The sequence below is a fragment of the Ipomoea nil genome, unplaced genomic scaffold (assembly GCF_001879475.1).
Source record: "Ipomoea nil cultivar Tokyo-kokei standard unplaced genomic scaffold, Asagao_1.1 scaffold2759, whole genome shotgun sequence".
Taxonomy (NCBI): Eukaryota; Viridiplantae; Streptophyta; class Magnoliopsida; order Solanales; family Convolvulaceae; genus Ipomoea; species Ipomoea nil.
Window position 1 is genome coordinate 1,744,734 of NW_017619187.1, and position 17,149 is coordinate 1,761,882.

Here is a 17,149-nt window from a genome sequence, read left to right on the forward strand (position 1 = left end):
TGGATGGTAGAGGCGCTTTAGGGTGACAAGTTAACAACCATAACCAATGCCTCAATTAACCTACTTCTTTCTTAAGCCTAAGCTACTATATTATAGGTGTAAAGAAGGAGAGGCAAACAAGAAGAGTTATAAAACTAGCTCCTCTTGAAGGCCTAAAGACACAGAGGCAGCAACAGTGAACACACTGTTCACATCTATTCTTACAAATTTTACAAGGAGTCAAGGACTTTACTTCAATATCCTTATCTATTCGCCCTACCAAATGAACTATCTATATCAGACTTTAACAGGAAAGATTGAAGTGTTTTTATATTTTACATCTTTTGAGCATGGAAGCGTTACATAAAAGGAAATATGGCCTAATATTGACCTAGACAACTTGGTCAGTGCAACAAATTAAACACTATAGTTGCTCCAAAAACTGGAATGAAACAAAACCAAAATAGGAAGTCTGGTTTTAATTACTCCCTGGGAATAGAAGTGGTAGCTTCATTTATACATCTTTCACCATCGTTGCTCAACTCATTGCCTTGAATCTCCTTTAGTGACTCCAGAACATGTTCCATTGTGGGCCTCATATCCTTGTCAGGTTGCAAGCATTGAAAAGCTAGTGCTGCCACTGAAGTTGCCATTCTATTGATTTCGGTATCATTCTCGTATCCCAGAGAGGAATCAATGAGTTCATCAAATGCTCCTGTAAGAATCTTGCTCATTGCTAGTTTTGCCAAATGGATCTCGTCTGTATGCCTACGCATGTCCAGAGCAGGCATTGATGATAACAGTTCAATAAGAACAACCCCAAAGCTATAAACATCACTCTTATAAGTTAGCTGATAACACTCGTGATAATCTGGATCAACGTATCCAGGTGTTCCTTGTGGTGTAGTGGTGTAATGAGTGACATTAGGAGGGAAGAGTCTTGAGAGCCCAAAATCTGCAACTTTGACACAGAAATTGTTGTCGAGAAGTATGTTACTAGTCTTCACATCGCGGTGTATTATGTCTGAAGCGTGGAGATAAACCAATGCTGCAGCGGTTTCCACTGCAATCTTCATGCGGATTGGCCATGTGAGCAGTCGATCTGCTGCTCTTTTGCCGTGCAGGTGATCTGCAAGTGTTCCATTCGGGATATATTCATATACAAGGAGGAATTCACGGTTTTGCCTTGATGAGCATCCATATAATGTAACCAGATTTGGGTGCTTTAACTTGGTGAGGATTGAGATTTCATTTGCAAACTGCTCCATTCTCTTGCAGGTGCGCTCATGAAGGCGCTTCACAGCAACTTCTCTTCCATCCCCAAGTATCCCTAATTTGCATTGCATTATTCCAAGAATTAGCCTATAAAGTAGTGAATAAGAAACTGAATATCTGTTATTGTGTTACCATAGTAAACAGTGCCAAAAGCTCCATCTCCAAGTTCCTTAGAAGGATGAAAATTGGTTGTGGCTTCTTCAAGTTCGGAGTAGGAGAAGACTAGAATTCCAAAGAGCCTACTGCGGCCCCTCTCAAGGTCTGAGGTGGGATCTGAAGATGTATTTCTCGAGTAGCCTTTTCTTCCTTGCTTGCGTTGCCAGAAAAGAACGATTGCCATACTTACAACTATCAGTGCTAAAGCGCCTGAAACTGAAGAAAGATAGAGGAAATGTATATATATGAAGGTCTCATTTTCTCTGAAATGTAGAAAAAGTAGGATAATCCTAGCTGCTGCAGGTAGATGTGGTAACCTTAGACATATATGGAAAAACTTACCTATGATTGGAATTAGCTTGTGCATGCTTGTATTTCCTGTCGGGGTGTTCCATGTGGTGATGTTCCCTGTGGTGATGTTCCCTGTGGTGATGTTCCATGTGGTTACAGTAAAGAGTAAATAAGCAAACATATAATGTTCTATGTGAATATAATCAACACTACTGCAAAGTTTTAAGGCTGAGGAGAAGAGTGGTTACCTCGTGCACAGTGAAATTCATTCTTGCTGTCTTCTGTGCATTGCCCTCCTCCTTGGTAACACTCCTGGCAAGTTTTTGCGACTTCCATGTACAATACAAGATGAGCAGTCAAGCCATCATTTGTTTGTTGAATAATAAATGGAGATGGATACAGGGTACAGTTAACAGCATCACATTTTGGATTATTCTCTGGCAAGTGACGTTTGTAGTACAAGCTACATCCTTCAGTACAGTTATACCTTTCATAATTGCCTATATCATCAGCTTGACTGTCATTGCATGTAAAATAGGTGTTCAATAAGCTTGCATCCATATTGAGGAATGTGACAGAAGGAGAATTCTGAAAGTGGAGAGTGTAGTTTAAATTTGAGTAATTATGGCTCTCAAAAGGTTTCTGAAGCTTCGAGTCTCCAAGGTTGATCATATAGTAATCCCCAGAAGGCTTCAGTAAACGCAGAAGGGGATACCAATCTCCTCCGGATCCCGTGCCCAGCTGGAGAGTTGGGGGTGTAGTATCACAATTAACTGCCACTAAACCACAGCGAGTCTGTGTGTGTTTAGTAAAAGGGAACCCCACAAAACCCAAATTTCCACAGGAGAATTCCTTGGTACAATTAGATTGGAACTCAGCCTCTCCATGACCAAAGTAAAAGGCGGCCATTAAGGGAAGGAAAAAGGAGAAGAAACAAGCAGGATTAAAGGGCAGAGCCATAACAGCAGCAGCTTTTTCCTTCTCTCAGACAACTAACGGAAAAGATAAAATTATATTAGAGGCAGAGGATAACAGCAGAAAGACTTAAACGACGACCTTGACTTCAGGTCAACTTTGTTCCCCCTATTTCCACGCCAGGATAAGATGTAACTAAAGTATGAAGATTGGCACAAAAGTATGAAAAGCCTCTGCAAATGGAAATCAATGAATTCCATATCTCTTTCATAGGGGCCCATGCAAGAATTGGAAGAAAATCAACCAAAAAACACATCTAGCTACTTTTGCACCAATTAATGGATGCTAGATGTGCTTTAAGCTTACAAGTTAAACAACTTTTATATATAATAATACACAAGACTGCTTAAATTAGAGCAAAGATCAGTGAGAATATATACCAACTCTTTGCAATTACTTTTGTTTCTATGGGAATAACATGACTTTCCCTAATGTTTTCCCTGTCAGGCTGTACCTTTAGAACCTGTATAAGGGAACCACTACACTTAAACCAAATGAACCACAAACTAACTTATGCCATTCATAATTTACAAACAATTCAGTGGGTGTATGTTTAAACAAAAATTATCAACTCCATTAAAGAAGCAAAGTAAGAATCACCCACTGTTGCTGGTTGAAGTAGAACTACTAACCCACTTATCAGTCACAGAAGTCGGGGAAACTGTCAATCTAATCCCCTTCAACAATATGGCATCTTCTGATTCAGATGAAGGAGGGACTTGTACACTCCCTGATACATTATTATTATTACTCGTCTCTCGTTCCATGTTGCTTTTTACCCCACCACCTTGAATCTCCTTCAATGTTTCCAGGACTTCATCCATTGTAGGTCTCATATCCTTCGCGCGTTGCAAGCATCGAAAAGCTAGCTCTGCTACACAAGTAGTCATCCTCATAATTTTGGTACCTGTCTCAAACCCCAGACACAAATCAATCAGCTCATCAAATGCACGTCGGACTGTCCTATTCATGGCTAAGTTTGACAAGTTGATTTCATAAGGTCACCTAATTAGGCTATAATGCACATAAAACAAACCACAATAAAAAACTAAATCCAATCAATTAACTAGTCTAACTTATGACCTTATAAATTCATATGTTATCTCTTATATTTTCAATGTGGAACTCTTAACAGCTACAAATTTACAACGACCTCACTTCAATTTCTATAGCTATTTACCCTACCAAAATAAACTATCAGACTGGAAATATTGAAGTGTTTTTGTACCTCTTTTGAGAATGGAAGCGTTACATAAAAGGAAACATGGCCTAATATATATTGACCTAGACCACTTGGTCAGTGCAACAAAGACTATAGTTGCTCCAAAAACTGGAATGAAATAAAACCAAAATAGGAACTCTGGTTTTACTCCCTGGGAATAGAAGTGGTAGTTTCATTTATAGGTTAGGAAACACTAGTATAGGTACAATAATCACAAGTTTGATAAGAAAATGAAATAAAATACTATGTTACAAATCCCATATATATAGTCCGTAGGCAATTGCCAGTTCCAGTGACTTCATCAAGAACTGCTCTTGGTAGCTGCAACATGCTTCAAAATCACACCATCTGCAAGTGAAGGACCACCAAAAAGCAACAAATTAATGGCCTAAAATATCACATGATTTTACAAGCATTTCATAAAATGCACAACTCCATTTACTAGATAGATGTAGCAGAGCTACTAACCCACTTAACATTTACTGATTTTGATAAGCTGGAGATCAGATCTTACCTCTTCTTTAGACACATTAATTAGTTTCCTCATAATTCACCCTTTCGTCATCGTTGCTCAACTCATTGCCTTCAATCTCCTTTAGTGACTCCAAAACATGTTCCATTGTGGGCCTCATATCCTTGTCAGGTTGCAAGCATTGAAAAGCTAGTGCTGCCATTGAAGTGGCCATTCTATTGATTTCGGTATCCTTCTCATATCCCAGAGAGGAATCAATGAGTTCATCAAATGCTCCTGTAACAATCTTGCTCATTGCTAGTTTTGCCAAATGGATCTCGTCTGTATGCCTACTCATGTCCACAGCAGGCATTGATGATACGAGTTCAATAAGAACAACCCCGAAGCTATAAACATCACTCTTATAAGTGAGCTGATAACACTCGTGATAATCTGGATCAACGTATCCAGGTGTTCCTTGAGGTGTAGTGGAGGCATGAGTGGCATTAGCAGGGAAGAGTCTTGAGAGCCCAAAATCTGCAACTTTAACACAGAAATTGTTGTCGAGAAGTATGTTACTAGTCTTCACATCGCGGTGTATTATGTCTGAAGCGTGGAGATAAGCCAATGCTGCAGCAGTTTCCACTGCAATCTTCATGCGGATTAGCCATGTGAGTAGCCGATCTGCTGCTCTTTTGCCGTGCAGGTGATCTGCAAGTGTTCCATTCGGGATATATTCATATACAAGGAGGAATTCACGGTTATGCCTTGATGAGCATCCATATAGTGTAACCAGATTTTGGTGCTTTAACCGGGTGAGAATTGAGATTTCATTTGCAAACTGCTCCATTCTCTTGCAGCTGCGCTCATGAAGGCGCTTCACAGCAACTTCTCTTCCATCCCCAAGTATCCCTAATTTGCATTATTCCAAGAATTAGCCTATAAAGTAGTGAATAAGAAACTGAATATCTGTTACTGTGTTACCATAGTAAACAGTGCCAAAAGCTCCATCTCCAAGTTCTTTAGAAGGATGAAAACTATTTGTGGCTTCTTCAAGTTCGGAGTAGGAGAAGACTAGAATTCCAAAGAGCCTACTGCGGCCCCTCTCATGGTCTGAGGTGGGATCCGAAGATGTATTTCTCAAGTAACCTTTTCTTCCTTGCTTGCGTTGCCAGACAAGAACGATAGCCATACTTACAACGATCAGTGCTAATGCGCCTGAAACTGAAGAAAGATAGAGGAAGTGTATATGAAGGTCTCACTTCCTCTGAAAAGTAGGATAATCCTAGCTGCTGCTGGTAGATGTGGTAACCTTAGACATATATGGAAAAACTTACCTATGATTAGAATTGGCTTGCGCTTGCTCGTATTTCCTGTCGGCGTGTTCCATGTGGTGATGTTTCCTGTGGTGGTGTTCCCTGTGGTGATGATCCCTGTGGTTATGTTCCCTGTGGTTACAGTAAAGAATGAATAAGCGAACATATTAATGTTAAAGATAAATTCCCTTTTATCAGTGATAAAGAAAACAAAATTTTGATTAGTGTGTAGAAAAGTGAAACAAGATTATATGCAGCCTAGCTGCCATGTTTTTAATCTCCTATCAACAGTTAGCAGGTAGCCATAGGCATTGCAGTTAATCAAAAGCATCTTCTATGTGAATATTATTAGCTAATATAATGAACACTGCATAGTTTTAAGGTGGGTTCAAGGCTGTGGAGAAAAGTAGTTACCTTGTGCACAGTGAAATTGGTTCTTGCTGTCTTCTGTGCATTGCCCTCCTCCATTGTAACACTCCTGGCAAGTTTCTGAGACTTGCAAGTACAATCCAAATTGAGCAGTTAAGGCATCATTTGTTTGTTGAATAATAAATGGAGATGGATACAGGGTACAGTTAACAGTATCACATTTAAGATTATTCTCTAGCAACTGACGTTTGTAATACAAACTAATTCCATCACTACAATTATACCTTTCATAATTGCCTACTATATCATCAGCTTTACTGTCATTGCAATGAAGAAAGGATTTAAATATGCTTTCTTCCTCCATATTGAGGAATGTGATAGAAGGAGAATTCTGAAAATGGAGGGTGTAGTTTAAATTTGAGTAATTATGGCTCTCAAAGGTTTTCTGAAGCTTAGAGTCTCCAAGGTAGATCGCATATTCACCCGCCAAGAAATTCTGAACACTCTGATGAAGCGGATACCAATCTCCTCCGGTTCCCAACTGGAGAGTTGGGGGTGTAGCATCACAATTAACTGCAACTAAACCACAATGAGGCTGCGTGTGTTTACCAAAAGGGAACCCCACAAAACCGATATCTCCACAGAAGAATTCCTTGGTACAATTAGATAGGAACTCAGGCTCTCCATGAACAAAGTAAAATGCGGCCATTAAGGGAATGAGAAAGGAGAAGAAACAAGCAGGATTAAAGGGCAGAGCCATAGCAGCATCAGGTTTTTCCTTCTCTCGGACAAATGTACTAATGGAAGTGTTGGGAAAAATCTCACTATAATGAAAATCACAAATCTTAAGCGGTACATGAACTATTGAAGATAAAAGAAGAGAAATTATAGAAGAGGGGAACAGCACAAAGAATTGAACGACCTCGACCTTGACTTCAGGTCAACTATGTTCCCCCTTATTCGTATTCAAAAATAATAATAATAATAAAATAAAATAAAATGTTCCCCCTTATTCCACGCGAAGTAAGCAGAGAGCCAAAAGAGAAGACTGACACAAAAGTATGAACTATGAAGGCTCTGCATATGGAAATGCAAGAATTCCATCACTTTCATAGGGCACATGCAAGATTGCAAGAAGAAAACTAACTCAAATAACACGGCAAATTTTATTGTCGTAAAAAAGGGTGCCGTTCTGTGTAATTAGTTCTATTTGTATAACATATTTAGTGATACTGAATATTAGATATAAATAATCTAACCATATTGAATAATAACCTAACCTCATAGAAACGGATGCAATATTGATCTTCAGCAACAGTTGATGTTCTTTGTTGTGTTGTCTCTTGAACGGTAGATCGTTAGCCATATTTTATCTCATACTCGACTCAGAACCACATATAGTGTCTACTGAGTTGTGTGAGTACCGTAAGTGAATGTGCTTATAATAAATATCGAAATATCCTGTATCCCATTAGCAAATTATGTTGTGGAATCATGTCCACCTTGCAAGGTGGACACGGTTCCAAAACTGTTCATAATTATGAATATATAATTATGTAATTATGACTATAGAGATTCAATAATTATGAATATGAAGTTCAAAAATTATAAATATATAACTTTATAATTATGAACATAGAATTCTCTAATTATGAATATATAGTTCAATAATTATGAATATGAAGTTCAAAAATTATGAATATAGAGTTCAATAATCATCTAACACAAGCAATGTGTAAATCCAATGTGAAAAATATATTTTACTGTTACAACTGGAAAGGTGGACAATAATGGGAAAATATACTTTAGGACATGCGTTTGGGGTTAGAAACGATGTCCCAAATGCATATGAATTTTTTTTTATTTTTTATAAATGTTGACCACAGACGCAAGTCATGATGTATCACACTTGGGTTTCATGCATGTATGTATGTTCCGGAACTAAGCCAAACAAGCAGAAACAGAGCACGAGATCAAAAACCGCACCGCAAAATACATGACCCAGAGTATCTTTTCCCATTATTATCCACCTTTTAAAAGTGTCCTATTTTTGCCCATACATGAGAAATATGTCCTATTACAGTAAATGGCCTCTGATGTTAGAGAGTGGATTCAAGAGCATAATTTGAGATCTCACTCCGGAATAAATAAATTCCATTAAGCCCCTGCCTTCAAGAACCTTAGCTTGCAACTTCATCTTCTTGAATATATATGTAGCTTAATTTTGTCTATAACTTCACACGCACACTTCGGATTATATTGCACATGCAAACAGGTAGAGGTCTCCGGCTAAATAACTCATCCCAAAGTAACTTTAATTTAACTGAGTGTAAAACTCGGTGACAGTATAGGCACCTTGCTAGTGGGATAGATCAGATATCCTCATTAATGTTTGAGATTTGAAAGGTATCTCATTCTCTTAACCTTTCCTTGAGAGATTAATCCACACATTCTCGACAGATTCTATCCACAACACACTTTGTGCTATTGCGGGAACCACACAGTGTAGAATCCATTAGGGAACTAAGTTGTTAGCTCTTTACCATGCATGAAAGGTTTCATCAGATTTTCCAAGCATTTTAATAGCACCATTTACAAATCCTAATTTGTTTTTGGACAGCAGCGCCATGCACATATCTCTTTTCCCAATCCCTAGGAGTAATAGTTCTTCCTGGTTAGAAGTTGAGAGACTAGTCCTAGTGAACCCTGAACACTTTTCACATCTATTATTACAAATTTACAAGGACCTCACTTCAATTTCTTTAGCTATTCAGTATTCACCCAACCAAAATGAACTACGTACCAGACTTCAACAGAAAAGATCGAAATAGAAGTGGTAGTTTCATTTATAGGTTAGGAAACACTAGTATAGGTACAATAATCATAAGCTAGTTTGATAAGAAAATGAAATAAAATACTATGTTACAAATCCCATATAGTCAGAAGGCAATTGCCAGTTCCAGTGACTTCAACAGCTGCACTTGGTAGCTGCAACATGCTTCAAAGCAACAAATTAATGGCCTAAAATATCACATGATTTTACAAGCATTTGGTAAAATGCACAGCTCCATTTACTAGATAGATGTAGCAGAGCTACTAATCCACTTAACATTTACTGATTTTGATAAGCTGGCATGGAGATCTTACCTCTTCTTTAGACACATTAATTAGTTTCCTCACAATTCACCCTCGTTGCTCAACTCATTGCCTTGAATCTCCTTTAGCGACTCCAAAACATGTTCCATTGTGGGCCTCATATCCTTGTCAGGTTGCAAGCATTGAAAAGCTAGCGCTGCCACTGAAGTCGCCATTCTATTGATTTCGGTATCATTCTCATATCCCAGAGAGGAATCAATGAGTTCATCAAATGCTCCTGTAAGAATCTTGCTCATTGCTAGTTTTGCCAAATGGATCTCGTCTGTATGCCTATGTATGTCCAGAGCAGGCATTGATGATAAGAGTTCGATAAGAACAACCCCAAAGCTATAAACATCACTCTTATAAGTGAGCCGATAACACTCGTGATAATCTGGATCAACGTATCCAGGTGTTCCTTGAGGTGTAGTGGTGTAATGAGTGACATTAGCAGGGAAGAGTCTCGAGAGCCCAAAATCTGCCACTTTGACGCAGAAATTGTTGTCAAGAAGTATGTTACTAGTCTTCACATCGCGGTGTATTATGTCTGAAGCGTGGAGATAAGCCAATGCTGCAGCAGTTTCCACTGCAATCTTCATGCGGATTGGCCACGTGAGAAGTTGATCTGCTGCTCTTTTGCCGTGCAGGTGATCTGCAAGTGTTCCATTCGGGATATATTCATATACAAGGAGGAATTCACGGTTTTGCCTTGATGAGCATCCATATAATGTAACCAGATTTTGGTGCCTTAGCCTGGTGAGGATTGAGATTTCATTTGCAAACTGCTCCATTCTCTTGCAGCTGCGCTCATGAAGGCGCTTCACAGCAACTTCTCTTCCATCCCCAAGTATCCCTGCATTGCATTATTCCAAGAATTAGCCTATAAAGTAGTGAATAAGAAACTGAATATCTGTTACTGTTTTACCATAGTAAACAGTGCCAAAAGCTCCATCTCCAAGTTCTTTAGAAGGATGAAAATTGTTTGTGGCTTCTTCAAGTTCGGAGTAGGAGAAGACTAGAATTCCAAAGAGCCTACTGCGACCCCTCTCAAGATCTGAGGTGGGATCCGAAGATGTATTTCTCGAGTAGCCTTTTCTTCCTTGCTTGCGTTGCCAGACAAGAACGATAGCCATACTTACAATGATCAGTGCTAAAGCACCTGAAACTGAAGAAAGATAGAGGAAGTGTATATGAAGGTCTCACTTCCTTTGAAATGTAGAAAAAGTAGGATAATGCTAGCTGCTGGTAGATGTGGTAACCTTTGACATATATATATATATGGAAAAACTTACCTATGATTGGAATTAGCTTGTGCTTGCTTGTATTTCCTGTGGTTACAGTAAAGATCAGAGTAAATAAGTGAACATATAATGTTAAAGATAAATTCCCTTTTATCATATTGTAAAAGAAAAAAAAAATTGATTAATGTGTAGAAAAGTGAAACAAGATTATATGCAGCCTGCCATGTTTTTCATCTCCTATCAACAGTTAGGAGGTAGGCATAGCCATTGCAGTTAATCGAAAGCATCTTCTATGTGAATATTATTAGCTAATATAATCAACACTGCAAATTAAGTTTTAAGCTAGATAGGTGGTTACCTCGTGCACAGCGAAAATTGTTCTTGCTGTCTTTTGTGCATTGCCCTCCTCCATTGTAACAATCATGGCAAGTTTTTGAGACTTCTAAGCGCAATACAAGATGAGCAGTTAAGCCATCATTTGTTTGTTGAATAACAAATGGAGATGGATACAGGGTACACTTAACAGCATCACATTTGGGGTTATTCTGTGGCAAGTGACGTTTGTAGTACAAACTACGTCCTTCAGTACACGTATACCTTTCATAATTGCCTACATCCTTAGCTTGACGACTGTCATTGCATATAAAATAGGTGTTCAATAAGTGTGCATCCCAATTGAGGAATGTGATAGAAGGAGAATTGTGAAAGTGGAGGGTGTAGTTTAAATTTGAGTAATTATGGCTCTCAAAGGTTTTCTGAAGCTTCGAGTCTCCAAGGTTGATCGCATACGTACCCCTGAAATCCAATACAAGTTGAAGCTGATACCAATCTCCTCCTGTTCCCAACTGCACAGTTGGGGGTGTTGTATCACAATTAACTGCCACTAAACCACAATGAGGCTGCGTGTGTTTACCAAAAGGGAACTCCAGAAAACCCAAATTTCCACAGGAGAATTCCTTGGTACAATTTGATAGGAACTCAGCCTCGCCATGAACAAAGTAAAAGGCGGCCATTAAGGGAAGGAGAAAGGAGAAGAAACAAGGAGGATTAAAGGGCAAAGCCATAGCAGCAGCTTTTTCCTTCTCTCAAACAACAAACGGAAGAAGAGGAGAAATTATAGAAGAGGTGAAGAGCACAAAGCTAGACTTGAACAACGACCTTGACTTCGGTCAACTATGTTCCCCCAACTCCCACGCCAGGGGTCAAAGACTGAAATGAGAAAGAAGTAGAAATTGTTGACAAAAATGAAAATTTTTTTAAAAAATAGACAGCATTAGGAAAAATTCATTTGGACCATGCGTTTCTAACAAATGTCAAAAATGAATGTCTCACATGTGTTTGAATTTAATTTTGTTTTTAAATTATAACAAATAATAATAATAATAATAATAAGTGGTACTTTTGTCTTAGGTATTATACCAGAGACACAAGTATCACTTGCGTCTCTACCCCGTCTACCGTGTTTCTTTCACGGTTTTTCCGCCGGCGAAAGCTTGCACAGGCAGCACGGTCATGAATCCATGGTAGCTATTGCTGGGGTTGCGGATGGTAAAGGTGAGGTTGAACTGTTCTTATGATCTGCGCAATGACGATTTTTCTCCCTCCGACTAGTTCCACGGCGGCACGGCCTCTGGATATCAAGAAATGCTTGGAGTCTATGTACTTCACCTGCTTGAGGGACTCCACAGTCCACCCTGGGATGGGTGAGTATGGGTCTTGTCCCTTGGGGTGTAGGAGGACTCCGATGGAGAAGTTATTGAATAGATGAGGTTCACAAAAATTCAAGTAGTACTTGTGTGTTTTCTTTAATTTTAAGGAAAAAAATTAAGTTCAAACGTATGTCCGACAAGAAACGCATGTCTCAAATGAGCTTTTTCTTAATGTTGTTCATTTTTAAAAAATTTTCTTTTTTGTCAATAATTTTTAATTCTTTCCCATTTTAGTGTTTGACCCATAGCCAGATATCAGCCAAAAGAGAAGACTGACACAAAAGTATGAAGCCTCTGCATATGAAAATCAATCAAAGAATTCCGTATCTCTTTCATAGGGCCCATGCAAGAATATAATTGAAGAAAACCAACTCCAAAAACACGGAACCAATCAATGGATGCTAGATGTGCTTTAAGATGACAAGTTAACAATCACTGCAACAAATTAAACAACTTTTATATAATACACAAGACTGCTTAAATTAGAGCAAATATAGTAAGAATATATATATGAACACTTTGCAATTACTTTTGTTTCTATAGGAATAACATGACTTTCCCTAATGTTTTCCCTGTCAGGCTGTACCTTTAGAACCTGTATAAGGGAACCACTACACTTAAACCAAATGAACCACAAACTAACTAATGCGCTTCATAATTTACAAACAATTCAGTGGGTGTATGTTTAAACAAAAATCAAATCAAAAACTATTAAAGAAGCAAAGTAAGAATCACCCACTGTTGCTGGTTGAAGTAGAACTACTAACCCACTTATCAGTCACAGAAATCGGGGAAACTGCCAATCTAATCCCCTTCAACAATATGGCATCTTCTGATTCAGGTGAAGGAGGGACTTGTACACTTCCTGATACATTATTATTATTACTCGTCTCTCGTTCCACGTTGCTTTTTACCCCACACCCTTGAATCTCCTTCAATGTTTCCAGGACTTCATCCATTGTAGGCCTCATATCCTTCTCGTGTTGCAAGCATCGAAAAGCTAGCTCAGCCACACAAGTAGTCATCCTCATAATTTCGGTATCCGTCTCAAACCCCAAACACGGATCGATCAGCTCATCAAATGCACGTCGGACTATCCTATTCATGGCTAAGTTTGACAAGTTGATCTCATGTCTATGCCTAGTTATATCCACAGCGGGCATCGATGAAATGAGCTCAATAAGAACCACACCGAAACTGTAAACATCACTCTTATCGGTGAGCTGGTAGAACTCGTGGTACTCGGGGTCAACATATCCAGGCGTTCCTTGGGGTGCAGTGGAGACGTGTGTGGCATTACTGGGGCATTGTCTTGAAAGCCCGAAATCTGCAACTTTCACACAAAAGTTTTCGTCGAGGAGAATGTTGGTAGTCTTCACATCCCGGTGTATTATGCCAGAAGCATGGAGGTAAGCCAAAGCACTAGCGGCTTCCACTGCAATGTTCATGCGGATAGGCCACGTGAGCGATCCATCTGTCGCTCTTTCCCCGTGGAGGTGATCAGCAACTGTTCCATTAGGGATGTATTCGTAAACGAGGAGCAGTTTATGACTGTGCCTTGACGTGTAACCATAAAGGGTTACAAGACTACGGTGTCTTAGGGAGGCGAGAATCTCAATTTCGTTTCTAAATTGCTCCATTCTCTTGTTGTTGTGCTCATATAGCCGCTTCACAGCAACTTCCCTTCCATCCCGAAGTTTCCCTGGTTATTAACGTACAAGAATTAGCTTTCAAAACCATGTTAGTTGCATACGAATTTGGAATAACAGCCATATTCAGTTAGAGATGTCTTACCATAGTAAACAGTTCCAAACCCCCCATCTCCAAGTTCTTTGGAAGGATCAAAATTGTTTGTTGCTTCTTCAAGTTCAGAGTAAGAGAAGATAGGAACCCCAAGGTATTTACTCTCTTGTTCAAGGTCTCGTTTCAATGAGAGATCAGAAGATGTGCTAGTGCTACGACGAAAGAACCGTGAAGAACCCCAACCTCCCTTCTTGAGACGGCAAAGAACAAAAACCACCACCAGAGTCGAAGCGAGGATCAATATAATTGCTCCAAAAACTGGATTAAAACAAAAACATAATCAAACGTCTGGTTTGCTAAAAATCAAGAAAAAGAGTGGCAGATATTTTGACCAATGAAGCAAACTTCAACATCATGAGAGAACACTAAAGCATGGAATGGAAATTTTTTTTAAAAAAAAAAATGAAAAAACGAAAAACATCAAGGTAGATGACAGATATACCTGCTATTAAAATCAGCTTCTTTTTACTTTTTGGAGTTCCATCTGCTACAAAAGTCAACCAGGAAGGGTTAGTTAACTAAAATGTCCACAAGAAGCAAAGAGAACAAATATCATCAACAACATATATTTAAACTAAGTAGGAATATACAGGGAAAATATAAACGTGATATGGTAACAAAGAAGGCCCAAGTGAATAAATATCTACCTGATATGACTGACAAGAAATGACAAACAAATGCATGAAGGAGTGAAGGACTCAAAACATGTAATTGGATGGTATTTTACTGCTCTAGTGAATAAATATCTACCTGATGTTTCACCTCTCTTGTTGACTTAGACTTGGTCCATAGTTGCAGTATTCAACTTATATAAAAGTTTTTTAATTAAAGCCATAAGGTTGAGTTCCCAAAAGACGTCAACATAAATGAAAAATCAATTTATTATTTAGCAACAAGCATGACTAGGCATTTAGATATGGACATAAACCATTGTGTGGAAACCAGTTAATCAGTGATGTTATACTGAAAAGACTGAAGTTGATAGGATTGAAAGTAGTAAGTAGTTAATAGGGGATGGGGATTATATTAAGATCACAAGCTTTTATAAGACGGCCTAATGGCCTATAGATGCACTGATGTGTTCCCTCTTTCCCTTGCGGTAAATCCAACAGAGCAGACTGTTCAGATCAGAGTAGTTACAATGAAAGATTTTTCATTCTTGACCAAACTAAACACATAGGCCAAAGAGGTCGTGATGCACAGAGTTAGGGGGTAGATGTCCATTGGGGGTAAGTGATCCTTAGTAGGTACTACAGCTTGAACCTCACAAAAAAACCTCAAAGATTTGCTTACTCCTGAAACTTTCTACAAAAATACTCTTTTTTTCCACCAAAATGATAATATATGTAATTGTAAGGACCCTGCCTATGCAATCTTCACTACTAAGTTCACAGTTTCACCACCAAGAGGAATTGATAGCCTTCTCCATCCTCTCAGACGATATCAAAGATAACTGCAAAATGGTTAGGTGGGCACCTCTATGGTGAACAAAGAAACTAGTAGAAAAAGTTGTATACGAACTAGTCTTTTTGGATTGAATGCATAGTCAGGTTCAAGTAGGATTCATAATGGTATCATATCTAAATCATTCCAACTGTTTGAACCTTGGGAAATTTAGAAAAAAATGACCTTGTTTGGATGCATTCATGCCTCTTAGACTACTCATAACATCTTTTCAGAAAAATGTCATAACTCAAGAAGCTGGCTCCACCGGTTTTGTTGTGGCCTAATGTCCTAAATGGAATCACTGGCATTCAGTTCAACCTAATTCACAATAAAACATCATTTCATGGAGGTTAATAGAGATCAATTTTCTCCAGGTTCTCTGGCCGGGTAAATCCATACAGATAGATAATGACATGAACTTGTTTAAACCAGAAGACTATTGCTTAACATTTTAATTTTAGAAGACTTTACTGTTAGGAAAGGAAAACTACAGTTAGAATTGACTTTGCATCAAGAATTACCAGTAATTATTGAATGAACTCTGAGCAATAACAAAGTACCAATAGAGAATGCAAATGAAGAACAGAAGGGGGGCTTACCGGGTTCAGGTTTGCATCTCGCGGCATGAGGCCTGTCAGGACAGAAACACAAGAAGTGGAGAGTGGTGGCGTTAAACCCACACCGCCCTCCACTCTCTGCACATTCTTTGCAACTACTTACATTCCATCTCAACTCAAATCCCCTTTTCAATAACAAATCATAGTTCACCACACCACTTCTATCAGTTATATCATCTTCCCTTATCTCCACTGGTGCCAACACATTCTCTTTGCAATCCTGCAACGCAGATTTCAAGTTTCCACTACCTTCAAACAATACCAACCCCCAATCATTACAACCAACCTTGTACCTCCAAAGACGCTCTACAATTGATTCACTGCAATTCCGCAATATATTGATTCTTGATTCAGTACCCAACCTCAACCAAACACTCAAACTCCCATTTGTCACCGTTAGATTCTTAATATCAGGAAGACAACCAGCCTCCATTCCTGAAACGGCAGAATTATAAACCCGAAAAGAATTGTTGTCATAGGAAATGTTGTCAACTACATAATCATTTTCAGGTATGCGAAGAATCGGATAGCCCTGCCCATCACAACTGATGTTGAACTCTGGGAAACCACAATAAGATTCATGCTGGCCTTGAAGAAAAAAGGGATACTTTATTTCTGGGCCATGGGCACATTTCTTCGACTCACAGGCTTCATATTGTAGATCAGCAGCAGCAACAGAATAAGATTTCGCTGCCAGAAGGACAAAACTGAATATACAAAGGTGCAGCGATACTATGTATTCTTGGTTCATTTGTGATCTTGAACAGGTGAAAGATAAGCAAAGGGATTATAGGAGAAAGAATGAGAGGCAGAAAAAGAAGGGAGATGGAGATGGAGATGGAGGGATTTGAGTATTGTTTGACTGGGTAAATGGTGGCTCCGCCTGAAAGCGCTGACTATCCATATCTCCGTCGTATCTTTAGGCTGCTGAGCGCATTCAAGAATCAAGAATCAAGAATCAAGAATCAAGAGTAGCCGAAATGGGGTCCTATTATTTATCCACAATTCCATATTAATTAAAGTCACATGAATTCACCAATCTCTGTGCTCCACGTACACGGCATAAAATATATCATCATTGCTAACGTTTGACTTACAATTATAACTGGATTAGGCGTGGGGAAATCAAAACCGTTAAAACATGTGGTTAGATTGTTTCTATCT

General features: G+C 38.8%; 3 protein-coding genes across 10 annotated transcripts; all 3 read right to left on the minus strand.

Moving 5' to 3' along the window:
- Window positions 1-165: 165 nt before the first annotated feature.
- On the minus strand, window positions 166-6,843 carry LOC109156779 (LEAF RUST 10 DISEASE-RESISTANCE LOCUS RECEPTOR-LIKE PROTEIN KINASE-like 1.1). Of its 5 annotated transcripts, XM_019304618.1 has the most exons (5): window positions 6,549-6,843; window positions 1,950-2,409; window positions 1,753-1,848; window positions 1,387-1,626; window positions 166-1,309 (listed from the first exon to the last, which is right to left on the minus strand). In XM_019304618.1, the coding sequence occupies exons 1-5, from the start codon at window positions 6,792-6,794 to the stop codon at window positions 462-464; spliced, it is 1,890 nt and encodes a 629-aa protein (XP_019160163.1). In that variant the 5' UTR covers window positions 6,795-6,843; the 3' UTR covers window positions 166-461. The 5 variants fall into 5 exon arrangements, with proteins under 5 accessions (XP_019160163.1, XP_019160167.1, XP_019160165.1 ...); XM_019304622.1 differs by lacking the exon at window positions 6,549-6,843 and having other exon boundaries at window positions 1,753-1,803; window positions 1,950-2,987; XM_019304620.1 differs by lacking the exon at window positions 6,549-6,843 and having other exon boundaries at window positions 1,753-1,818; window positions 1,950-2,987.
- A 2,017-nt stretch (window positions 6,844-8,860) lies between these two features.
- On the minus strand, window positions 8,861-11,592 carry LOC109156780 (LEAF RUST 10 DISEASE-RESISTANCE LOCUS RECEPTOR-LIKE PROTEIN KINASE-like 1.1). Of its 2 annotated transcripts, XM_019304624.1 has the most exons (5): window positions 10,760-11,592; window positions 10,462-10,503; window positions 10,095-10,334; window positions 9,182-10,022; window positions 8,861-9,022 (listed from the first exon to the last, which is right to left on the minus strand). In XM_019304624.1, the coding sequence occupies exons 1-4, from the start codon at window positions 11,472-11,474 to the stop codon at window positions 9,211-9,213; spliced, it is 1,809 nt and encodes a 602-aa protein (XP_019160169.1). In that variant the 5' UTR covers window positions 11,475-11,592; the 3' UTR covers window positions 8,861-9,022; window positions 9,182-9,210. The 2 variants fall into 2 exon arrangements, with proteins under 2 accessions (XP_019160169.1, XP_019160168.1); XM_019304623.1 differs by having other exon boundaries at window positions 8,861-10,022.
- Window positions 11,593-12,626: 1,034 nt separating this feature from the next.
- On the minus strand, window positions 12,627-16,935 carry LOC109156776 (LEAF RUST 10 DISEASE-RESISTANCE LOCUS RECEPTOR-LIKE PROTEIN KINASE-like 1.2). 3 transcript variants are annotated; one of them, XM_019304615.1, is made up of 4 exons: window positions 15,968-16,935; window positions 14,365-14,406; window positions 13,914-14,180; window positions 12,627-13,821 (listed from the first exon to the last, which is right to left on the minus strand). In XM_019304615.1, the coding sequence occupies exons 1-4, from the start codon at window positions 16,734-16,736 to the stop codon at window positions 12,851-12,853; spliced, it is 2,049 nt and encodes a 682-aa protein (XP_019160160.1). In that variant the 5' UTR covers window positions 16,737-16,935; the 3' UTR covers window positions 12,627-12,850. The 3 variants fall into 3 exon arrangements, with proteins under 3 accessions (XP_019160160.1, XP_019160159.1, XP_019160157.1); XM_019304614.1 differs by having other exon boundaries at window positions 14,365-14,412; XM_019304612.1 differs by having other exon boundaries at window positions 14,365-14,415.
- Between the last annotated feature and the right edge of the window lie 214 nt (window positions 16,936-17,149).